Here is a 25,612-nt window from a genome sequence, read left to right on the forward strand (position 1 = left end):
CTTGCTTTCTTCCACGATGTTGTAATTATTTTATTAACATGAACCGTTTCTCATACCGTTTTTTTGAACGTGAACGGCTTCAATAACCCTTTTGCACAACCCCTCCTTTTTCGTTCTAAACCTCCAAACCCATTTCACTAAAAGAGCACCATTAACATCCTTGGCCCAGACAAGCCAAACGCCCCTCTCTCTTTGAGTAACGCCATCTTCTCCCACGTCACCTAACGAACCTTATTGACATTATTGAAATCACTCCAAAGTAATTTTCTCATTATCCCTTCACGTTTGTCAGAAGACTTTCAAGAACCGACTTGATTAAAGTCAACCTAAATACACAAGTTACAAGTTCATGGTTTTATTTAAAAAAAATCAAGAATGCTGTTAAGATTAATATTAACATTTTTTATTAAAAAAAATCATCTAAAATTATAGGATTATAACATGCAAAGGAAGGAAGTTATCGTAAATCATGCATGATCCACAATTTCCACCATTGATTTCCATTTCAAACCAAACCACATAAATTCAAACCCAATTCAATTCAATCCAATCCAATCCTCTTATTAGTTATTACCACCCCCAATAATTCAATTCTAATTCCAATTCCAATTTCATTCCATTCGCGGAGCACATATACATCTAATGGAAACCCCTACATCCGCGAAAGGCAACCAGCTGAAATCCTCCTCCTTCCGCCTCCGCTCACCCTCCCTCAACTCCGTCCGCCTCCGCCGCATCTTCGACCTCTTCGACACCAACCATGACGACCTCATCACCGTCGACGAGCTCAGCCGCGCCCTAATCCTCCTAGGCCTCGACACCAACATCAGCGAGCTAGACTCCATCATCCGAACCTTCATCCAGCCCGGCAACACCGGCCTCACGTTCGACGACTTCCAGGCATTGCATAAGGAGATTGACGACCTCTTCTTCCAGCTGGATGACAATGAGGACTTGAGTAATAATAATAACGATGATGATAATGAGGATGAAGGTGGCGGTGAGGAGGCGGATATGACGGAGGCGTTTAAGGTGTTTGATGAGGATGGAGACGGGTTTATTTCGGCCCAGGAGTTGCAGACCGTGTTGGTGAAGTTGGGGTTTGCGGAAGGGAATGAGATTGGGAGAGTGGAGATGATGATTTCGTCCGTTGATCGGAATCATGATGGTCGTGTCGACTTTACCGAGTTTAAGGATATGATGCGGAATGTTGTGGTTCTCAGGTGAACAGGTAGGTGTGTGATCATGGGTTCTCCAGCGGCCGAGACATTTTAATGTAATGTCTCGGCCGCTAGAGTTTATTCTCTGTTTTGGATATTGTATACTTATGTAATATATTGATGACTAGGTATATCGAAATGATATGAATTTAACAATGTTTTAGATGATTATAATTAACAGACATAATGTAACATCATTCATTCACGTATTTATCATTCAGTTTCGATTTCGTATTTTGTTTTATATACGTGATGTATGTAATAGTTGAATATTGAATGAAATGTCTTGCTCACATTTATTCTCTCTCGTTTACGACATGTAATATATATGCACCCTAGCTCTCTATAGGTTTTTATTGATGAAGATCTTATGGCTCTATTGATTTTATTCTTGAAGCTATTGGCGCATTGTGTGTTGAGTGAACTACGCTTATCATCCTCACGTGAAATATGAAATTGTGCTTTGATGGGAAACGGAAGAAAAGGCTATGGAAATTTAACTGCGCTTCAGAACGCCAAACTTCCATCAAAATCCATAAACCGCTAAAGAGCAACCTTGTTTGAGAAATGAGCCAACGCATTAAGAATATTTCCAAGTTACATACAACAGTCATATTAGAGACACAAAAGGCTTTACCATCTAGAATATTACATAACATAAATCACATAACATGAAACATGGTAAGTAAGCAGAAGTTACTAGTTAATATATATATTTTGTAACATATGATTTGATCGAATAGCCAATAGCCAATAAGTAATCTAAAAGTCAATAGCCATCCGATAAGTAACCTAAAATGTCAATCGCCATCCAATAAATAATCAAAAAGTTTCACAACGAAAACACTCATCATACGTGCAGTGAGTAAATGTGAATCATTTTTTAGGCCTCCGGAAACAAAACTTTTAAAAGGAATCCCACATATATGAGCCTATAATTTATACGTGAAGCATTTTCAATGGCTTGTGGCTTTAAGTGATGCAACCATCACATGTGGATTCTTTAGCTACTTGAAATATAGCATTTGTCTTGCTATTAGACTAAATTATACATGAGAATTCCACATAATAGAAAATGTCACCTCTATATGAGGGTGATACTGCTGGCGGCTACACTAATCAAATAAAACCAACAAGCAGATCACGAGTAATCCTCAATATAACTAGGCTACAAAGCTAACCAAGTCGGTCTCACATGAAAATACTAGGTTGTGCGGTTTATGTACCATTACCACTGCCACTACGCACCAAATGGGACCACATAATAGACTTGGTATTTACACTAGTTTTAACTCATCGTCATTTTCTAAATATCTATAAACATTGGCACGGGACTTAATTACAACTTAATATGTTGATTGTCAAATTTAATATGATAGTATACCAATCTTAAGGGGAGATTAATACAAGGGAATATGTGTAAGACAATAAATGGACAATAAATAGCATAGAATGTATCAAGTTTGATCCCAGTGTGGTAAATGTAAATCATAAGTCCAAAAGAGTGAACATATTTGCAACAAATAACAAATGATTTACCAAACAGATTCACAAACACAAATATATTGACAAACAGTATCAAAGTCAACTGTTTGAATGAAGTAATTTAAGATAGATTACCAAACATAGAAATCGTGGAAGACAAATTGGTCCCAAACATAATCCTCGAACACCAAATTGCATGTTGAATGTCGAGGTGACCTTGGCATTGCGAGAGCGTTTTTTGCTTCTTTCGGATGACAGGTTCACCTCACGTTGCGTATATGATTAAATTTGTTTAGAAAAAAACAAAAAGCCTCCTGGCATTTCATGCAAAATTATCATGTCAATGCAATGTCATGCCAATTGCCGCACACGATTTTTAATATTAGTAACAATTTTTTTGGGTCTCAATATCAAATTCCTTCACCCTTACATAGTTTCTATCAAGTGCAAGTTATTTTTCATAAACGTTAAATTAAAACCAAGAAAATATATTTTTAACCAAATAAACTCAAATAAAAAGTCATCTTCATTATTTAAAAATACTATAAAAAAAGAAAAGAGTTTGACGTGTAAAATGATCTTCAAACTTTTGTTGTTTTAGACTTTTTTTTTTGAACAAATCCCCTAAAACTACTCATGCCCCTCCAATTTAATGTGTTGAAGCAAAACAAGTTTTTGATCACAAACAATGGCCTAAGGTTTGGTGGCTGTCCTTATTGACATGCCAAAACATTTCATCCACCATCTTCCCTCCCATCATCTATAGCGGGACGGGGCGGTGGTGTGGCGAAACAATGTCATCATCCATTGACAATGGTGGTGGTAAGGCGGTACAATGGCAAAAGATTATGGTTGTAGCCGAACCAACCCGTGAATCAGCAGCTGCTCTCCATTATGTTTTATCGCGTGTAATTTATGATAATGACATATTGTATCTTCTTCATGTTGAGCATCCTACATTTTGGAAGCATGGAATGTCATGTTTCAAGAAACACTCATCTTCAACCGCCCTCATGGCGTCCACCACGGAGACACATGGTTTTCAGGGTGGTGTTTGCAGTTGCATTGGCGGGGATGTTGACTTTCTTGACCAAATGAAGAGCGCGTGGAAGGTTGTGCACCCTCGTTTGAAGGTGAATGTGTCGAGGGTCGAAACCGACGCTAAAGATAAAGCTTATATGATTATGTCACAAACCAAAGCGCATGGAATTGACCTTCTTGTTGTAGGAAAACGTCAAAGTTTAGCTAATGCAATATTAGGGTAAGTTGTTTATTGTTCTTGCCAATTTCCCATAATTTGACTCTAGAAAGGACAAACTTATAAATCTAATTACCAACATTACCATTGAATTAGAGGTGTAAACAACCCGAGTCATTTATGAGTTGTTCGCATAAAGTTAGAACTGAGCCGAGCTTAAAAGAATTCTAAATTTGATACTATATCGAGCTTGATTAAAATGGTGAGTCTAAACAAACCTATTATTTATGTAAGGCTATAAATCAAAGAACCATGCTTGCACTTGGCTCGGCCCTGCTCGGATCATTTTGCACCCCTACATGAAACTTGTTCTAAATTTGAAAATCCTATTATCGTAAAAGAAACCCGCATACTTTCATAAAACATCCGGCTAAGTCCCTCAACATTTTATGTGACTGATCAAGCCTTTGTAGTTTGTTACATAGGTTAAACATGTACTTTATAAGTTCAACATGTTACATGTTAGCCAGGGCCGACCTTGGAGTATGGCAGAGTGGTTGACGGCCACATGCCCGACACCCCACTAGGCCTGATTTTTTTTATAAAAATTATATGTATTTTTATGGAAAAAAATATGTATAATCAATGTTTCAACACAATTACATAACAACTAGCTTGGTCTAGTGGCAAAAGGGTATGACATCTAACCAAAAAGTTGTGGGTTCTAGTCTTATTTGAGACATTTTTAAGCCCATTTAAAATTAAATTGTTTAAACAAAAAAAATGTTCGTTTTACCTAAGGCCCAAAATAATTTCACCGTTGGCCCAAAATATTTTTTGCCTTCTCGGAGCCGGCTCTGATGTTAGCCCATTCACGGCACACTTACAACTATATTACAGCCCATTTAGAACACTCCAACCCTTTTAGATCAACAAAATTTTGATTTAAAGTTAATGTCTTTGGCACGGATAAATAGTGTTTGGGCTCATCAATTTCAACCAGCTAACCCATCAACCAGACACGATTACCACCACTAATTATAATAAGTTGAAACTTGAATTTTGGATGCAGGCAGAGGATAAATGGGACAATAAGAGAGACAGCAGAGTATTTGGTAGAATACAGCAAATGCACTTGTGTTGTGGTTCAAAGAAAGGGCCCAACCGGAGGCTATCTTCTGCATACAAAAAACCATAGAAATTTTTGGCTTTTAGCATAAAACACAAGTCCTTCAATTTGCTTAAATAAATATCCTCATTCCTCTGTTTTTTTGTTGCATTAGATGACATAACTATGCTAGATCGTGTGAAACGCCATGTTTGACGTTTGAAGTCAATATGAATGGAAACCGTGTTTGACCGCAAAAGCGAAATCTGGAAAAAAAAACGACTAGAAAAGTACATGTAAAAATGTATAACACGAAAGATTGCGTTGATCAAGAATATTTGAATTACATGATTTATGGGTTGTTCCAAGTCATAGTCAAAGTCAACATTTTGTTCATTTACGGTTAATTACAAAGAAGAGTCGGCAAACTGGACGAGTCATTTTTGACCCGTTTATTTATGAACAAGTCAATTCGGGCTGTGTAACGGGTCAAACAGATAAATCAAGAAAATGAAACGGGTCGCGTAATTATACTTTTGTTGCAACAGGTAAACCTCTAAAAGGAGTAAATTAGATTAATCATCTTACTAATCTATTAAATCAACACAATTTTGCCACATGTCCTTCTACTGGGGTGTCAACCTAGGCCTCCATATCATCTCATTTCTATTCTAAGACTCTCTAATATGTTGCCATGTGTCATCTTACATACTATTTAACCTTAGATATTTCCACCATCATTTTAATCATTTTAATCTCTCTCTCTCTCTCTCTCTCTCTCTCTCGGCTTAATTACTAACTCCACCATCTTCTATATTCCGGTAATGTAGATCGAGATTAATCGTTTTCCGGTAATGGCCAACAATGTTATTTGATTTTCCGGCAAGGGAATATCTTTTTCCGATAAGGTTTTCCGATATGGTTTTATATTTATTTGAATTGTTATATGATTTTCTAATAATTTCTTTAGGTAGTATATCAAAATCCAAGATTAAATTGATATTTTGAAGTTATTACGGTTTTCCGGTAAGATTTTTGTTTTCCGTTTTTGTTTGTATTTAATCTCTCTCTCTCTCTCTCTCTCTCTAACTCTACCATCCACAATCTTCTATATTCCGGTAATGTAGATCGAGATTAATCATTTTCCGGTAAGGTAATATATTATACTTTAATGGCCAACAATGTTATATGATTTTTTGGCAGTGTTATATCTTTTTCCTGCAACATCATATTTACTTCCGGTTATTGTAGATCTAATCTTTTTATTTTTATTTTCATTGTTAACTAATTTTTTTTAAATCAGTTTAGGTTCTAAATCAAAAACGGCGATTAAGCTAATATTTCTACGTTTTTAGGTTTTTCCGGTAAGTTTTTCGGTTCATGTGTTATACCTATAACAATGGTTGTTTTATATTTATTTGAAGTTTTATATTTTTCCTGTATTTTTCTTTACATGTTGTTCTTCTAGGTTCCAAATAAAAAATTTCATCCATGGACATTATCATTATTCTTTTTCCGGTAAGGCCAATAATAAATTGTAAATCAGTGGTTTAACATTCTATAACATATAGCATTACCGTGATTACTTTTTTTATTTCTAAAACGATTACAATTTCGGAATTTAAATTCCAAATTTAAGTTAAATTTGAAATTTGTAAATGGTAAGTCAATATTCCAAAACGTCTAAACTTACCATCATTACAATTTATTATTTTCTAAAACGATTTGATTTAAAAAGTTTAAATTTCCAAATTTAAATTAAAGTTGATTTTTTATTTAATTGCTGGTCAAACATTTAAGTTGGTAAGTTAAACGATTTGATTTAAAAAGTTTAAATTTCCAAACGATTTGATTTAAAAAGTTTAAATTTCCAAATTTAAATTAAAGTTGATTTTTTTATTTAATTGTTAGTCAAACGTTTAAGTTGGTAAGTTAAACGATTTGATTAAAAAGTTTAAATTTTCAAATTTAAATTAAAGTTGATTTTTTTATTTAATTGTTGGTCAAACGTTTAAGTTGGTCAAACATTTTTAAATTATCTGGTCAAACATTAAAGTTCAATTTAACTTTAAGTTGAACTTTTTAAATGGCTGATTAAACAAACATTCATAATGTCTAAAATTACCACCACAAAAAATTTATTATTTATAAAACGATGTAATTTAAAATTTATAAATTTTCAATTTTAAATTAAAGTTGAATTTTATGAATTACTGGATAAATATTTCATAACATGTAACATTACCACGATTAAAATTTATTATTTGTAAAACGAATATTAATATTTAATTTTCTCATTTCAGGTTATGTTCCCAACTTGATACAGCTAATTTCATGGGTTGAAGATTTGTTGATAAGATATCTTATTTTTTGTTTAATATTGATGTATATTTTTGTTATTATTCATGTATTTTATTTTTCACAATTCATGTAATTTATTTGATTTTCATATAATCAATCATATATAGTTGTTGGTTTTGTCCATTTAATATATTTTAATCAGAACCGATGTATTAAAGAAAATTTTTATTTTTATATCTTATATTTATCTATTTATATAGTTTTGTCCATTTAATATAATTTATAATAATTATTATAATTTTAGTAATTTTGTTATTATTAATTTATTACCTTTTCTAATTAGTTATTATATCTTATTTTGACAGAAATAATAACATTTACTTCTTACCATTTTTATATTTCAATATATTTGATTTAAAACATTATTATTTTATTATATTGTAAGATACATTATATTTTCTAACATTTACACATTTCCATCTTTTTTGTTTGACCAATGTACATGAGCCATAAATGTCACAATTAATGCTAATAGGTGTCATCATTTGGTTATGGAAACTGTAACAATTAATGCACTATAAAAATTCGAAATATTATTTGAATTTGAATTCTAAAAAAAATATATATTACAGTTGGTTATGGAAAATTTTTGTTTCCATTGTCAATATTTATTGTTTATTAGTTTCCAATCTTCACAATTTTCCTATCTTATATGTTTGACCAGTTTATAATTAGACATAAATATCTCAATTAATGATAATGGGTTTTTAACAAAATTGAATGCATATTTCTTTGACTGTAATAAAATAATATTAATTATGAATCGACTAAAAAAGTAATAATTTCTAGATTACATTATGACATGATTTTTGTAATATTTTTTTGTATTTAGGATCTTTGACTATAACAAATTTTGTTTAACAATTTTGGTAAACCGATTTATAACTTAAATAACAATTTATTATATTCTAATTTAATCAAATCATATAATAAAGTTTAAAGTCATTATTTATAATTATTACTTTTTATGTGTATTCAAATTAATAATTCGAATTTCAAATAAATAAGTTGAGTATAATTTATTTATTTATTTTTTGAATTGACTACAATGTGGGTCGATGTTTTCTAAAATTTTTAAAGTTAATAACTTTCTTTAATATTGTTGACCGACCATTTAATATATTCTAATTTAATTTATTTTCTTAATATGTACTCAACATAAAATGTCAATATCTTAAATACGTGTTTATTACATTTTCTGTTTGTACGGGATATTCATATACGTTCGTTAGTAATGTCTTTAATAATATTCTCATTTAAATATAACAATTAATTTTCACGTTTTTAATATATTTTTTTATTAAAATACATGTATATATGGTATATATATTTTTGTATCATATTTTTTCACCTTTAAATATTTTCAAAGTCAACATAAATTTTTTTAATCTTTCCAAAGTTATTTGAAAATTAATTTACTGTAAATCGTTTTTATGTTTTGTAAGTTTAACAAAATATTAATGTCTTGTAAATCGTTTTTATGTTTTGCAAGTTTAACAAAATATTAATGTCATTGATTTAAAAGTTTGTTGCAAGATTGGTCAAAACTAAAAAAAAAATCATAATTTTTTGAAGTTGATTACTTCCAATTTTTTTTATATTTTGTAACTATTTTGAAAATATTTCAAAACGGGTTGTTTTAAATGAGTATCAAATTTGTTATGTATAAAATTACGGCCAAAAAAGATTTTTATTGATATATGATTTTGGTTTAATGGTTTAAGTTAGAAAGATGTTTTATGTTGTCGTTTTACTTTGTTTGTTGTTGTATGTTATTTTGTTTTAATAAAAACAACTTTATTAATGTTCAAATGTTACTCATTATTAAATATATTTAATATTGATGCTAATGTTTTATTATATTTTCAGGTGGTGAAGCAAAATGAGTTTATTTTGGTATAATTTTTTAAAGAAGTTGATGGTGGTTTAATATGAAAGTACATGTTTATGTCTTTTGTTGATGTTTTTTGGTTGTTCGATGTACATTAACTTATTGACACTTTTGACTTTTAAGATCTAAACAATGTAAATGGTTAACGTTTTGGTCCGAAAGTTTGAAGAAGTATTGTGTTGCTTGAATTTGTTGTTTAAATTTATTATGTTTGTTATGTTCAAATTAACTTCCTGTAATTTAAAAGTTTTAATATTAAGACAATGTAAATCTATTACTTTTTGGTTGGTATGGTGATGTGTTTAGTGACAATGTAAATCTATTAAGTTTTAATAGTTAAAGAAACATTATGTTTGTTTAAATTGATGTTTAAGTTGATTATGTTTAGTGACAATTTATTCCACCCGCGTGTCACGCGGGTATATACCCTAGTTAGTCATTACATTAGTATTTATTTATATGTTAACACATGACATCAGCTGCACATAATTCCAAAGTTGCATCAATTTGTAAAGTAAAAACACGTTCAGATTTTCAACTTTACACATGTGAAGTTGTGAACTACTGTATCATATAGGAAACAACTTCAAATCACAATTTTGTTGAAATCAGGCCTTTATGCACAAATAGGATATTAGGCGTTCTGGCCCAAGTTCGGTTTGACACCGGTTTCTAAAGGAGTAATCGGGACCGATAGGAACCAGTTAACATAAACGGTTATGATATCGGTTTCGAATCCCAAACGGGTTTTTGTGCACCTCTACATGTTGGGTTTAGTGGAGCCCAGATTTGAGCCTGACTAGAAGATAAATTAAAATGGTAGATTAATTAAATTGAAAACTTTTAATTAACACATTGTATGTTTTATTAGAGAACAAGTTGAAAACCCAAAGTTTTATCTCTGTGTGTTGTAATTTTGTAATACCTTGTCAGTTTAGTACTCGGAGTAAATGTCTATTAAATTTCCCGTTACATTTTTTTTACACATTTTGATATTAATAAAAAAACAAATAAAATTTCTATTTACTAACAAACATAAATAATAATTTGTAAGTTGATATGAAGAAGAAAATATGAATCACGTTTTGAGTTTGACACGATCAACTCAATGCCTCATTTTATTTCGGGAACTCAAAGGAGATATTGCTTTTGAGTCCTTTTATTATAGTGTAGATTAAATTTGCAACAAATAAGCTTTTCATAATCAACTTGTCTCTTTTATTTATAGTATAACTAGGGGTGGCAAACGGGCAATGACACGACCTGAAACCAACACAAAAAAAAAAGTTTTGCGTCGACTAACACGACCTGTTTAATGACGAGTTGGCTTCAGGTTGACCTGTATAAAAACGGTTTAACTTGTTAAGTATTTAAAAAACTCTTCTGTAGTTATATTTTATTTATGTTTAATCCATTTTCCGGTTTTGTTAATACACACGTGTAGTTTCCAATTCATTCTCAAGATTTTTAACAACTTTAAGATTAGAAAAAAAAAATCATATTACTCGTATTAGTCTATTGGTCTTAAATTATATCAATTTTAATTTTAATATTTTTCTGAAAAATGGGCTGTGTTCGGGTTGACCCGAATTTATGTGTGTGCAAGTTAGAGTCGAAATCTTTTACATGAATAATAATATGGGCCGGGTTCAGGTTTCACATTCTTTAAAACTTTATGAAAGTTGAGCATTAATCAATTAAACTATGTTGATAATATAAGGAAAATAGAAACAAAATGGAAAGAAAATGTATTCGTCCCGTATATTCGGAAGGATTCCAATTGCAATTAAAGAGGATGAATATGCATATGGCGTTTATTTCGTAGCATTTGGATGACTTCAGTCACTCCATATATATCTATCTATCTATCTATCACCTGAAACTTCGTAACCAATTGACTTAATCTAATTGCTCATCAATCATTCCAAATAACCATTCAATTCAATTCAGTTTGCGTCTTTCTCAAGGTTTCATTCCATCATCATCTTCTTAATTATTAACCTTTTTCTTTCCGCTTTATATATTTATTTACTTTACTCCTTTTCTTTTTGTATTATCAGTGAGTGCAATTTACTGTTTTTTATGTTTTATGGCATTGATTCTCATATGGGTTTATGCAGTTTCTCTTGATTGGTTAGTCTTCTTTGCAATTTATGATCAGTTAGTTCAGTTTCATGACTGAATGCAATTTAATTGGTTGTTTTTTTTAATGTTCAATGACATTGATTCTTATCTGGGTGTATACTAGTTTTCTTGATCTGTAATTCAAGATTAATTCATTAAGTTTCATGAGATTTTGTTCATAAAATCTGGAAGCTTAATTTGCATGTATGAATGAAATTAACTGTTTTTCGTGTTCTATAACATCAGTTCTCATCTGGGTTTATGCTACTTTTCTTTGCATTTCAAGATCGATTAACTCGATGACTTTTTTCTTTATAAAAGTTTGATAGAACAAACTTTTCATTTGCTTATGTCAGCTGATTTTAAGGATACGTATTGTTTCAAATCTGAGATGTTCAATTACAGAGTAACTTTGACTTTTATTTTGACTGCAGAGTCAAAGGATTTGAGGAGAGTTGCAAGTTATTGTAGTTGAGCAATTTGGATTAAAAAAGAGAAATAAATTGAGGTTTGACTTTTTGACTGGGGTCAAGATGAATAGGTTCTTATCAGAGGTTTTAATGGACACCCAAGGGGGCAGACAGTCACTCTTGGGTTCTATCAAAATTGCGGTTTTACCGATTGCCAAAGTTTTCACCATGTGCTTTTTGGGATTCTTAATGGCTTCCAAGTATGTTAACATTTTGCCTCCAAGTGGAAGGAAGCTTTTGAATGGGGTAAGTAGTTATTTAATCTTCTATGCATTTATATGAATTCGCTTTCTTATGTTTTATAATTGTTGTATACATAAATATAATTTTATAAATTGTATGATCATGATCTCTATTCATGATCTGCTTAAACTCATTATTTCTGTTTTAATGTAGTTGGTCTTTTCGCTTCTGCTACCATGCTTGATATTCTCTCAACTTGGAGAAGCCATCACATTTGAAAAAATGATCGAGTGGTAAGATTTCAATTTAGTGTTTAAAATTTGAAATGAAAAAGAAAAAAAATGCAGCACACACGATTTTGAGGTACTCACAAAACTTGACACACCACACACCAAATAAACAACCCTAGAATCGATATTATTACTTACCATAAGGATCCAATATTAACCTAACTCGAACTCACCTTTAGTCATAAATTCGGGTTAAACTAATCACAAGTTTACTATTTTACAGGTGGTTCATTCCTTTTAACGTTGTGCTTGCTACCATATCGGGTTCGCTTATAGGATTACTCGTTGCTTGGATTGTCAATCCACCGTACCCATACTTCAAATTTACCATAATTCATATTGGTGTAGGTAAGTTTTGCTGTTTTTAATTAATTCAAGGTAAAAGAGATATTTTATTGAGATTAATTTTTTTAACATGTTACAATCTACGATATATATATATATATATATATAGAGAGAGAGAGAGAGATGCATTTTCTTATAAAAGTTTGAATGATTTCATGTAGGGAATATCGGGAATGTACCACTGGTCTTAATTGCAGCTTTATGTCGAGATAAATCAAATCCTTTTGGTGATTCCGCTAAATGTGCTCAAGATGGAAACGCCTACATCTCTTTTGGGCAATGGGTAAGTTATGTTTGTTTTTAGTTTTTCGTTACACGTTTAATGCGACTTTAAATTATTTATTAGTATTAGTATCCTAAAAATATTGATCTATACAGGTTGGTGCTATTATTCTCTACACGTATGTTTTTCAAATGCTTGCACCTCCTGTCAAGGGGTCTTTCGATATTGAACATAATAATCTTCCAATAAAAACCACTCCAAAGAGTAACCGCAGTCCTCCTGAAGAAGTTCCTTTGCTTACTCATGAGTCCGAACCGATAAATGAAGATTTACCTACGAATGGAAAGGTAAGAATTAATATTTTTCTTGATATATTTTCTTTGGGTGAATGTTCAACTGTCATGAAAGTTTTATTTTATTTTTATTTATTTTTCTTATTGTAGATAAAGAAATTCTTGAAGTACTGTTATGAGAAGTTGAAGTTAAAGCAAATACTCCAACCCCCTATTATCGCCTCTGTAAGCAACTTGATTGTTTTTCTTGATTTTAGAAGCAACTTATTTGCAAAATAGAAACCGACTTACAAATTATAATGATTTTAGCAACCAACCTCATTTTTAATTGCGTACGACACTAGATGATGTCATGTCAGTTGTCACATCATATGCCCACATATGCAGAAATTATATTGACGCGAAAAAAATTCCTTTTAGAATTTGTGTTTAGAAATGTTCATGAAATGTCACGTCAGATGTCACATGGCGTATACATATATACTAGAATGACAAATAAGCTATCACGCCAAAATTTTAAAATTTTAGCAAAAAAATGACATGCCACGCGTTGTATAAGATTGCTACACTTGTTAATGAATTAAAACTATCTTGCTAAAATAGTAATAAAATGTAAACTGATTTCTATTTTGCGCGTAATTAAAAAACACTTGCTAAATAAGAGAAATCTGAAGTTAAATTTCACATGTTTAACTCATTTATTTAGAAAATGATGTGCGCTATTCACTTGTACCATTTCTAACACACTCATTATTCTTGGTTTATTATAGATACTAGCTATTTTATTTGGATGTATACCATTCTTAAAGCAGTTGATCTTCACACCTAATGCACCACTCTATTTCTTCACTGATAGCTGCTTGATTCTTGGGTATGCATAATTTTGAGTCTTTTTTTCGTATTTTTATTTTACTTTAGTATCGTATTTGAAGATGGACAAAACTTATTTGTTTATTGGTATCAGGGATGCAATGATCCCTTGTATTTTGTTGGCACTAGGTGGCAATTTGATAGATGGTAAGTTTTACTTGATGTTAATGGTCAAAGAGTGTTTGGATTTGCATATTTATAATAAAAGTCACTACAAATTACAATCCATAATATTCTTAGCCAACGATCCGTAACATATTTAAAACAAAAGCCCATATAAAATTCTTACAGAACATTCTTGAAGAACAACACGCAACAAATCATAAGTCGAATTTTCGTTAATTAGTTATGCGCCTAGAGTTTGGAGTTGAATCTGTTTAGACACGATTAGTTAAACGGGTATACAGGTTCAACCTGTTTAGACACGTTTTAAGCTTGTCGTTAACGTGCTGACCCGTATATGACCCCGATCATGTTTAACTCAGACCCTAACCCGCTTAAATTGGTTTTGAGTCGAGTCGTAAATTGCCAACTCTACATAAGTTAAGCAATGCCCCTAAATCTATAACCTTCAATAATTTTTAACACACCCCTAAATCTATAACTTTCGATTTTATGATATCTTCTAAACCTAGATATCTTTTTATTAATTTGGAACAATAACTGCAGGACCTGGGAGTTCAAAACTTGGGTTAAAAACGACCGCTGCGATTATTTTTGGGCGATTAGTTTTGGTTCCGCCAGCTGGATTGGGGATTGTGACATTAGCTGATAAACTTGGATTTCTTCCACCTGATGATAAAATGTTCCGATTCATTCTCCTTTTACAGCATTCAATGCCCACATCTGTTTTATCAGGTACCCACCAAAATCTTGATGGATTTTCTTGAAATTGACCAAGAAAAAGTCAAACTTGCGTCTTATGCGCATATGCATATACATTCAATGTATGTATTTGTATTATCAGATACCCATCAAGAATCTTGATTGATTTTCTCGAAATTGACCAAGAAAAAAGTCAAACCTTTTTTTGTGGCATTCAATTTCTGTATCTGTTTTATGAGATACCCATCGAGAATCTTGATGGATTTTGTAGTAATCTGCCAAAAAAGTCAAACTTGTATATACTTCATTTATCTTGTATCCATTGACTATAAAAAGTCAAACTTGATTCTTATGTGTGCATGCATGCAATGCAGGTGCTGTTGCGAGCTTAAGAGGGTGTGGGAAGGAGGCTGCAGCCATCTTGTTTTGGGTTCATATCTTTGCAATCATATCAATGGCGGGTTGGATTGTTTTGTATCTTAACATCTTGTTCTAGATTTTGTTTCTGAAAGAGAGATGAATGCAGAGTGTATGTAAGCCTCTCTTCATTGGTTATTTTTCACGTTACATTGAATGCTACTATTTGTTCGTTGATATGATTGGAAAGCCACATTTCCAGATTTCCTTGTAATTTGAATGATATATTTTCATTTTAACACGGTTGTGAAACACAAAACTTGATTTATAATTTTCTCTAATTTAGCAGTGTTTCAAACTTCTAATATCCACATTCAACAAAATAGATGACCAGTAGGGAGAACAACAAGAGGACAAAACTAAAGGCATAAAGGCTAAAATGTACTTCTGATTCACAATTTTTAAAGTAATAATTTGTTTCAATTCAATAAAGATAATTAACTTTGGCGGTTGATTTTTTCTTTTCAAAGTTTTAGATGCTTTGTGTTGTACTTTGGTGTTTAAGAGATCAATAGTTACGTTTTGATCTTGGATTGGGTTGTGTGCACTATACTGAAAAAACCGATCTGTAAACCGAAATAACAGAACGTAAACCAAAGGATGGTTTGGTTTTATGTTTTCGTAAAAACTTTCAGTTCAACTAGCAAGTATTTCTATATGCGCGTCGTGGCAGAGTGAGTTAAATACATTACATGTTCAAAAGCTATCATGCGTTGCGTTGGGGAGTCGGTTGGTGTCAACTCGATTCGTTATGGTAGAAGTTTTGTGGCAAAAGTCATTACCAAAGTCGAGGGCCAAAAGTATAAATGTAAGTTGAAATGGCAAAAAATATATATCTACCTAAATAAAATTTTGTGGTTAAAGTATATACTAGACGGGTGCCTGCGAGATGCAGCGGGTGTTTGAACCTGCTAATAACGTACAAATATAAGTGTTTATGGTTCGGTTAAGAAATCGTTTAAATCGGTCATTGATTTGACTTCTTTTTTCTTTTTCTTTTTTACTTTCGGTTTGTTGGTCGGTTTCAAAATTTTCGAAACGTAGTGAACGGTTGGTTCGCGGTTTATATCAGCAACCGGCCATATGAAACCAGAAAAGACTGTAAATTAACCTAATTGCAATATGATTTCTTTTGTAATCTTTGTTGTTATTATTTCACGTCCTAGATATTCCATTAATATTTATCATTTATGTGGCTAAAATTATCAGTTTTTATTTATGATCATCTCAAGTATCATATTATGTTAGTTTATAGTTAAAATTGATGGTACTTTTAAATTATTAATTATTTTAAACTAAATTTATTATTAAAGTTTAAACTGTGAAACCAAACTGGAACCAGGCCGTTAGTAACGATTCGGTTTCAACGTTCAATGGTTGAGTTTGGTTTTGGACGACAACAAAATCAGTATTAACGGTTGGACTCACAAGTTTAACTTGAATACCATCAAAACCGATACTGAACACCCCTACGTAACATATTAATTTATTTAAAATGAAAAAAAAATTACAACAATATCATGTCCAAATTAAAGAGAATAAAATGTTCATTTTTATGGTGCAATTTGTTTATAAAAATATTAATGTATGAAAAGGCTATAGTCGTTTAAAAATCATGGTTGGAAAGTTAGTTTACAAGTTAAATTAAAAACATAATATGGTTAAAGATGAGGGACCAAACTTGTAAGTTGAATGGATTGTGTTTAAAAGACACATTTACCCTTAATAACACATGTACATCATGCTTTAAGTGTTGTAAATTACTTAAAAATTGGTGTCTTAATTTGTCCTTGTTTGATGTATTATATATAGTATATATATAGATATATATGAAACTTTTGTGATAAAAGCCTAATAACCAAAGCTAAGAGACAAAAAAATATATATGTGCCACACTTTTTTTTCGGCCAAAGTCTTACGAAATCGAAGTTGGCGTTTAACAAAACAAAACCCATTTATTAGGGAAAATCCGCAAACTAGCCATTATTGACCCACCTTTTTCTAGTTCTAACCCAAGATCAAAACAAATTCCATAAATAGCCACACTAATCCGTTGGATCTGTCAGAAACCGTTTCTGATTTGACGGAATAATGAGCCTATCAGGATGTGCTAGGAAGCATATTATTCCATCGGATGCGACGGTTTCCATTTTGTCCGACGGGTTAATGACACAAAACGACGTATTAATAAAGAATCGGATCTGACAGTTCAGTTTATGCTTCCGACAATGGATCCGGCTGTATAATTTGTTCGACGAACCATAGATTTTTCAGTTCAAGGGCTTTTGATTTTGAGTTCTAGAGTGAAATTGAACACTATGCATGTGTTCTTCTCGAAAAACTAAGTGATTTGCACTATTGATTTGCTTTTGTGGAGAAATAAGAAAGATGGAGATAGAGATTAGTTATGAATGTTTAGGGTTTGAGAGGTAGAAGATGAAGAATTCTGTCGGATCCGACGAAATTTCTTAAAACTCCGTCGGATCCATTAATACATTGATACGTGGCGTGATTTTAAATGTCCAAAATTCCGTCGGACGGTGTTAAAATTCTATTGGATCGGACGGAAAACTAGGCTATTTTGGGGATTTTTATGTAAACCCATGCTATTTTTGAAAAAAAAATTGGTCAATTATGTTTATTTTTGGAAATTTCACAATTAATTATTAAGGGTGTCCAAAATATGGCAAACCTCCCCCCCACCACCCCCACCCAATGAATCTGAACAAAATTCAAACCAAAAATCTAGAATCGAACGGTCTATAAAATTTTTAGAACCAAAATTATAGTTTTTTATTCAACTAGAACCAAAACCGACCTAAAAAGATCCATATGCACACCCTTAAATTTAATCTTAAGACTACCAATAAATGAAATTAGAAACATAATTATAAATATAAATGATAAAAGCGAACAAAAGGATGCAATATTATGTTGCAAATTATAAAAATGCTTTAACTGGACGTGTTGTCTATAAAATATTTTTGGATCTCCTTTTGTTCTAACTTATGATTCGGTACGTCGACCAACTTTGACTTCAAGTAAACCTGTCCCCTCATCCAGCCTTTAGTTATAATTATATAAATATGATAATTTGGAAAAGAAAAGAAAATACTAGTAACTTATTATATTAACATTCCCATGTATGCAAGATAAACAAAGTTAACAACCTGAAGTTTGGATCGCACATAGTAAATAGTAATTAAAACTAATATGAGAAGAGTTGTATCTTTTGTCAGAACATATGTAAGCTATGACGTTTTATGCGTTGATGGATTATAAGATCTGGCATTGGCACATCCTACTATACTATTAAAACAAATGAGATTGTCTCTATATGCTTATTCTCTATTGGTCCATTACCTTTATTTTCAAATATATGTTACACTTCTCTAATTTTCTTAACAATTAAATAAATTAAAAAGAAATTAAATTACTAATAATTAATGTAAGCATTTAACTTTAAGTTTCAAAACCAGTTTTCCAATATTCAATTGTTTCAACTTCGGTTTCCTTGATATTCAATTCCTTTTAACCTAATCACCCGAAATCCCTCTTTCAATCGGCCATTATTTTACATTGATCCTATGATGATTTCATTAGATCCTGCAAATATAACGACACCGGAGTTTGGCTAAATAAGCGTGATCGACGATAAGATCGGTAGTTAGGACTTAGGAGAGTAAATACAGTTGGTTTTAATGTTTACAGGTCTTATGATTTGATCATTTTGATTATATTTTAAATAATACATAATGAAGATACCAAACATGACAATTTATTAATTATGCATCTATTTGTGTTCAATAGTTATTATATGTTATATGAACATTAAGATTAACAGATGCTATAATACCAACATTAAAGTTGTTATTTTAAATTTCAATTATTTGTATCTACGTATAACAAATAGACCTAAGTTTGAATAGTTTTTAAAAATTTAGACACTCACTTGGCTTTATATATTTGGAAGCAACCAAATATTACTAATTAAATTAAAACTTTTATTATATAGACAGTAACTGACTAAATTTTGGTTTGACCTTTCTTATTTTATGTATAAAATTCAAAATAGACAGTTACTTTTAAAACTTGTCTTGTGTTATGCCTTTAATCTCGCAACCTTTCCCTTTGTTTTACAAATGATGTTAATACAATTACAGTTGTTTGATATTGCAATTAAAAACTTTTAGATACATTCTATATTTGTTTATGTGTTCTAAAATACTCATCTATCCCATGTCTCACTATCGATTAATTGTATATATTTGGGTCTAAGACTCACATCTTCCACATCGTATCAAGGTATGTTTTCAGTATCGTTTCATTAATATATAAAATTTTGAAAAAAGGAAGGGACTGTAACGAACTCTACTGAACGTTGGATTTGAATCACAGGCAAACGATGTTAAGCACATATGTGTATTCATGCGTAACATATATGGCAAAATGATCGGTCAGGTTTTCCTTTCATATTTTATTTTGTTTTTTTTTCTTCTGGTTTTAGAATGAGAGGTCAAGGATATATCAGTCATAGCACGTGCCAAGTTGAAGACAATATTTGCCTAAAGGAAGGTAAAATATGGCAATATTATCTACACCATATTCGACTTTTTGTTTAGACTGGTTCAGGATACGGTGATTTTAAAGTTCAATATGTCATTCAACGGGTTTTTCTTTTATATTTTATTTTGTTTTTTTACTGGGTTTAGATAGGAGAGGACAATGATATATCAGTCACGACACGAGGTAAGTTGAAGATGATATTTACCAAGAGAAAGGTAAAATATGACATTCTCTACATCATAATCTATTTTTTGTTGGTTCATAATACTAATACTCTGATTTTATCATTTTAACAATGAATATTTAATTCAACGGGTTTTTCTTTCGTATCTTATTTTATTTTGTTTTCTGGTTTTGGATAGGAGAGGACAAGGATATATCAATCATGGAATATTGGCATGCGTCAAGTTGAAGAAGATATTAGCCAAGAAGAATGTAAAATATGTCATTATCTACACCATAATCTACTTTGTATTAGACGGGTTCATGATATTACGAATTTAAATATTTAAGATATTCAAAGTATATAAAATAAATAAGCTAATCTTCTAATTTAGAAAGAGAAGAATTGGTAAAGAAAATATATATGTGTGTTGAAAGTAGAATGGCCAAAGAATGATGGACCTGTTGTCCATATGGGCGGGCATGTTGACCTTCAAAAGTTCGGTGTTGAATTGGCCCGTATGGAAGTTCGAACCTTTATCGTTACTTTTGGTAACTCTAGAAATTTGGTCGGTTTGGATCTTTCACTTCAATAATATGGTTGGTTTAGTTAATGGAACGTTTAGATTTAATACACAATTTGTTAGAGATGAATGGTTTTTATCTATTTCATAATAAAGTTGATAGGGATGTTTGATCTTTGAGAGGTAGTAATTGATATGGTTGTTTTTTTAACTAAATAATTATAATATGATTAATGTTTTTTTTAATCTTTGCATATTTTGTTCAAAATGTTAATGCAGGGGTTGATATGTTGTTTTAATACAGTTACGATCCAAAATAGGATGAGTAACTATCCAAATACATGTACATTTTGGCACGGGTTTGATTGACCTATAATGGTTTTTGTCCAACACTTAATAAAACTTTTTATGCACTTAGCGTAATTTATGTCCACATAAGTTAAAGGATATAATATCGATTTCACATAGATTCATCGGTTTAGTTTGGACAACCGAGAAATACAAAAGGTGAATTGAATTATGGGCCTCGAAGATAAAGCTTAGAGTTAAAATTAAATGGTTGGTTTATGTATTCAGTGTTATGTGCCGTTTTGAATTAATAATAAAAGAGTTGAATTATATTATTTTATATCTGCGTGTTTTGATGTATTTTTGGTTTAATCCAATTTGTTATTCGGATAGAAATCATATCATTAATTTATATACTTTTTTACCTTTTTGTTGGGTCAATAAAATTGATAAGAAAATGCTGGAATCTTCTCAACCTCCTCGATAGTAGCTAAGTATGGAACTTGAGCAAATTCAGGCACTTCGAGCAAAGTTTTCACTATCCCGAGCAAATTATATTATGCGAGTAAGGTTATCTTCTTGAAGTTTTCTAGGTGTCAAGCTTCGAGCAAGCTACACTTCGTCAAGCAAGGTTGTTATTCTATCGAGTACAGTTTTCACACAAGCAAACACTTGATTGTCTGAGCATAAACCAAGTTTACAAGCAAGCTTGGTGGGTCGAGCAAAAATAAAATAAATGAGGATCTCAAGTTTGCCTGTGAGAAGTAAGTGGATTTATTCTAAGTATTTTTCCAAGCAAAGTTCAATCTCGAGCAAGTTATAGTATCAGAGTATACTTTGCTTGCTCCAATAACCCTTAGTGAAGATTGAAGAAATCAAGAAGAACAATTTAAACAGAAGACAGTTTCACGTTATAGTTTGTTTTGCAATTACCATTAACAAAATTAAAAGTCAGTCTCCCACAAGATTGAGATATACCCGAGAGACCCGGTTTTTACACATGATCAACTGTATGTAGCTTGATCAAGAGTGATGAGTAAATACGGTGTTAAAATGATTATTTTAGACAACAAGGTATAACTACAAACAAAACAACAAATATGTTTTATAAGAAAACTTTTAATATTTTATGAACTTTATGTTTTTAAGTTTTCAGTTATGTTTGTAAGCATCGTACTATAAAACTTACTTTTTCACAAATTTATGTTTTTAATAGCTTTGTTTCCATATGAATATAAATTGCAATTATAAATTATATTGCCATCTCAAAAAGTAGGGCTGTGCACGGTTCGGTTTTTAGGTGAAACCGAAACCGAAACCGAAACATCGGTTTTTTCAAATATACAAACCGTTCGGTTTCGGTTTTTCGGTTTCGGTTCGGTTATTTTCGGTTTTTTTTGTTATACTTTGGGCTTTAGATTGATTCTTGGACCCATTTATTTAAACATAAGTTCGGTTCGGTTGGGCTAAACAAACTTTGTTAAACCTAATGGGCCACAGTTAGTATATGTTAAACAAAGACTTGTGGACCACAAAGTTGGGCTAAACAAATTATATATTCTAGTGGATCTTGAAGAAATACGGTTCGGTTCGGTTATACATCGATTCGGTTAATATGTCGGTTTGGTTATTCGGTTCGGTTCAGTTTTTTTCGGTTTTTTAGAAATGAGTAACCGAACCAAAACCGAAATTTCGGTTTTTCAAAAAACAAAAAAAAAAACCCTCGGTTAATGTTTCGGTTTGGTTTTTTCGGTTAATTCGGTTTCGGTTCGGTTTTTTCGGTTTTCTGCTCACCCCTATCAAAAAGCATATTAAAAAAAATGTTTTCCTTTCAAATTGTATATGTGTGTACTTCAAAATTTCTCTATTTTCACCCGTGTCGTACACGGGTCAATAACCTAGTACAACATTATGCAAAAGTTAGATGGAGTTAATCTTAATCGATACATGATAGCCATGGTCCAAAGAACTTCGACATTAACATGTACTAGAGATGCTTTCAATTAAAAATTAAGAACTCTGACACAGTGGTATCAAAATGTTAGCTAAAAATATTTATGTTAGCCTTAGACATTCTTAATTGTGTGATCAAGCTCGACACGAAAGATATGTGTCGTTTATGTAATCAGTTAAAGTTTAGTTTTGAGTTATTTATGTAACATTTGTAGGTTAGTGGGTCTTTATGTGAATTTAGTCATTTACATATGGGGAAATTCTCAAAATAGTCCATTACAAGAGAGAGATTTTCAAAATAGTCCAAAAGTTGTTAAAATTATCAAAATAGTCCATGGAAATCTATCTGCAGCGTGACATTGGTACTCGTGACGTGAGATTTGATTAACCACTCACAGTGTGACACGTGTGAAGGAACGTGAAAGTTTCAACGAAATCTGTCTTCGCCGAGAGTTTTCAACCCAAAATCATTTTCTCAAAAATTCATCTCCCCCGACGCATTTCAGGTGAATTTCGTCTTTTTTTGCATAAAAAGAAGAGTTGTCAGAAAAGATAGATTTTGTTACAAATTATTTAAATTCGATGGTTTTTAGATGAACGTTATTTTTTTTGCATAAAAAGAATAATTGTGTATAAAACTTTTTTGAAAATCATATCCACCACCCACCGCCATCATCCACCACCCACCGCCATCATCCACCACCACCCACCGCCATCGTTTTTTTTAAACTTTTTTGAAAATCATCTAATAAGACTAATATCATTGGAAAAGTATCGTTTTTTTTTGCAACTTTTTTGAAATTTCTCGTAGGAGACGAAATTCACCTGAAATGCGTCGGAGGAGATGATTTTGGGTTGAAAACTCTCGGCAAAGATAGATTTCATTGAAACTTTCACATTCCTTTATACGTGTCACACTGTGAGTGGTTAATCAAATCTCACGTCACAAGTACCAATATCACGCTGCAGATAGGTTTCCATGAACTATTTTGGTAATTTTAACAACTTTTGGACTATTTTGAAAATCTCTCTTTTGTAATGGATTATTTTAAGAATTTCACCTTTACATATTATGTGGTTAGTTATATAACTACCATTTAGTTATATAAGTGGCCCACAAAAGTTAACTAACCATCATAGTGAGTTAAAGTACGATCGGAGAGATTAGAGGGTTTATGAGTTTGTCATTAAAAACAAATATAATAATTGTTGTTAAGACTAAGAATATTCAAGACAGAATATACGCATTTTTCCAAAAATAATGATAATGTTATTTTAGTTGTAACAATATGGTTACTCCAAATAAAACTAGAAATTGTTAAACAAAGTTCATAGTTCTATTTTTTTACATTCTAAGCGACTCTTCTCCTTTCGTGAACACGTTGAACCAAAATTCCATGTCATCATGCAGATTTGAGTGGTACCCACATTCATTTGGAAGTTGACCAATGTTTTCATGGACCATTCTCAAGCTGTCGTCTGAGTTCTCACCTGAAAAAACCTCTGACCAAAACTCATCATCCATATCCACGAAGTTCTCCAAAACCATTTCCTCCATGCACAAGCTATCATTTGTACTTGGAGTCACAGAAGATATGTCGGTACACGAAGTTTGCGGCAGATCTATTCGGTTATAACTCGACTGACTGCATGTTTTCGTGTCTAACGGCGACAATCCGGCCTTTTCTTCTTTAGCATCATTATGGTTAGGTTTTTGTTTTACTCTCTTTTTTAAATGTGTGTGCCACACGTTTTTTATCTCGTTATCTGTTCGTCCCGGTAATCTTGCAGCAATAGCTGCCCATCTACAATAATCCAAAAATAAAAAAAGAATATCGAATCACGACGTATTTTTTGTATTTTAATATGAAACAACTTAGAATGAGGGCGGCGGGGGTGTACGTTTAGCATAACCAAGAAAAAATATAATTATCCGACGAATGATTGGAAACATGCACACACCTATTTCCCAATTCTTTGTGTAATTGCAAGATTGTTTCTTCTTCTTGTTTGCTATAGTTACCCCTTTTAATATCGGGGCGTAAGTAATTGGTCCATCTTAGCCTGCAACTCTTCCCACACCTCCGTAAACCTGAAAAGATCATCATAAAGATTAGACATTGCTGATCAACATGAACACGAGAAAGAGTGGTCATCGAGAGTGATCAAATCATGCTTTGATGGTTACCGGCAAGTTTAGGAAGAGCACGCCAATTCGGGTGACCATGCTGGTTTATATAATTTATGAGGATTCGGTCTTCTTGGTGACTCCATGGGCCTTTCTTTACATTCGTCTTTTCGCAGCATGGAGCTCTCACCATTTTTGTCCAGCTTTTGTATGTTGATTAGTTAATGGAGTTCTTGAAGGTTGAGAAGTAGTGAGGTGAAATGAGAAAGGAGCATGGGTTTAAATAGGGGGTGGATGATAACTACGATGAAAATGATAGTGGAGTGAGGATGTAGTAGCCAAGCCAACCAGTTTGACCAGCATTATATATATAATACTTGTGTTTAATTTAAATATTTTAAGAACATATTATGTTAACAAGAGTGGGAAACACATGTAGAGTTTTGAAATTGATACATGAATAAGGGAATCCGGACATGATAGAATATCCACATATGCTCCATAAAGTCATCTTCATAATGAAAACGCTAGCAACTAGCAATTAATCCTGTAAAAACCGTCAGCCTTGTTACAAAAAGAAGGTTTTCTTCCTATAACCACCACCCTCTATTTTGTAGGATTAGCTGTTGGTATTTGCTAGCGTTTTCATCAAGAATTTGTGTTTGTAGACCAGGTATGAGTATTATAT

General features: G+C 31.8%; 4 protein-coding genes across 4 annotated transcripts; 3 read left to right on the forward strand and 1 right to left on the reverse strand.

Moving 5' to 3' along the window:
• Positions 1 to 595: 595 nt before the first annotated feature.
• Positions 596 to 1,246, forward strand: LOC143577905 (calcium-binding protein CML42-like). Its single transcript, XM_077061622.1, has one exon. It carries the CDS (start codon positions 643 to 645, stop codon positions 1,225 to 1,227), a length of 585 nt encoding a protein of 194 aa, XP_076917737.1. The 5' UTR covers positions 596 to 642; the 3' UTR covers positions 1,228 to 1,246.
• Positions 1,247 to 3,499: 2,253 nt separating this feature from the next.
• Positions 3,500 to 5,123, forward strand: LOC143577891 (uncharacterized). Its single transcript, XM_077061614.1, has 2 exons — positions 3,500 to 3,966; positions 4,976 to 5,123. Exons 1-2 carry the CDS (start codon positions 3,500 to 3,502, stop codon positions 5,121 to 5,123), a joined length of 615 nt encoding a protein of 204 aa, XP_076917729.1.
• A 6,773-nt stretch (positions 5,124 to 11,896) lies between these two features.
• On the forward strand, positions 11,897 to 15,443 carry LOC143577906 (protein PIN-LIKES 6-like). Its single transcript, XM_077061623.1, has 10 exons — positions 11,897 to 12,103; positions 12,254 to 12,333; positions 12,554 to 12,678; positions 12,837 to 12,958; positions 13,054 to 13,245; positions 13,342 to 13,416; positions 13,962 to 14,062; positions 14,156 to 14,208; positions 14,731 to 14,919; positions 15,261 to 15,443. The coding sequence occupies exons 1-10, from the start codon at positions 11,921 to 11,923 to the stop codon at positions 15,380 to 15,382; spliced, it is 1,242 nt and encodes a 413-aa protein (XP_076917738.1). The 5' UTR covers positions 11,897 to 11,920; the 3' UTR covers positions 15,383 to 15,443.
• Positions 15,444 to 24,141: 8,698 nt separating this feature from the next.
• Positions 24,142 to 25,272, reverse strand: LOC143577908 (transcription factor MYB14-like). Its single transcript, XM_077061624.1, has 3 exons — positions 24,985 to 25,272; positions 24,759 to 24,888; positions 24,142 to 24,601 (listed from the first exon to the last, which is right to left on the reverse strand). The coding sequence occupies exons 1-3, from the start codon at positions 25,115 to 25,117 to the stop codon at positions 24,142 to 24,144; spliced, it is 723 nt and encodes a 240-aa protein (XP_076917739.1). The 5' UTR covers positions 25,118 to 25,272.
• Positions 25,273 to 25,612: the final 340 nt, after the last annotated feature.

This window comes from Bidens hawaiensis, unplaced genomic scaffold, assembly GCF_021521415.1.
Source record: "Bidens hawaiensis isolate Kalapana, Puna unplaced genomic scaffold, B.hawaiensis_p1.1 tig00028894_1, whole genome shotgun sequence".
NCBI lineage: Eukaryota > Viridiplantae > Streptophyta > Magnoliopsida > Asterales > Asteraceae > Bidens > Bidens hawaiensis.

Bases quoted from the DNA above. Each gene is read 5' to 3' on its own strand.
- LOC143577905 (XM_077061622.1), top strand. From the start codon at position 643: ATGGAAACCCCTACATCCGCGAAAGGCAACCAGCTGAAATCCTCCTCC.
- LOC143577891 (XM_077061614.1), top strand. From the start codon at position 3,500: ATGTCATCATCCATTGACAATGGTGGTGGTAAGGCGGTACAATGGCAA. The intron at 3,967-4,975 runs GTAAGTTGTTTA...TTTTGGATGCAG, and splicing joins TTAGCTAATGCAATATTAGG to GCAGAGGATAAATGGGACAA.
- LOC143577906 (XM_077061623.1), top strand. From the start codon at position 11,921: ATGAATAGGTTCTTATCAGAGGTTTTAATGGACACCCAAGGGGGCAGA. The intron at 12,104-12,253 runs GTAAGTAGTTAT...GTTTTAATGTAG, and splicing joins GAAGGAAGCTTTTGAATGGG to TTGGTCTTTTCGCTTCTGCT. The intron at 12,334-12,553 runs GTAAGATTTCAA...ACTATTTTACAG, and splicing joins TTTGAAAAAATGATCGAGTG to GTGGTTCATTCCTTTTAACG.
- LOC143577908 (XM_077061624.1), bottom strand. From the start codon at position 25,117: ATGGTGAGAGCTCCATGCTGCGAAAAGACGAATGTAAAGAAAGGCCCA. The intron at 24,889-24,984 runs GTAACCATCAAA...TGATCTTTTCAG, and splicing joins TGCTCTTCCTAAACTTGCCG to GTTTACGGAGGTGTGGGAAG. The intron at 24,602-24,758 runs GTGTGTGCATGT...GGATTATTGTAG, and splicing joins CACAAAGAATTGGGAAATAG to ATGGGCAGCTATTGCTGCAA.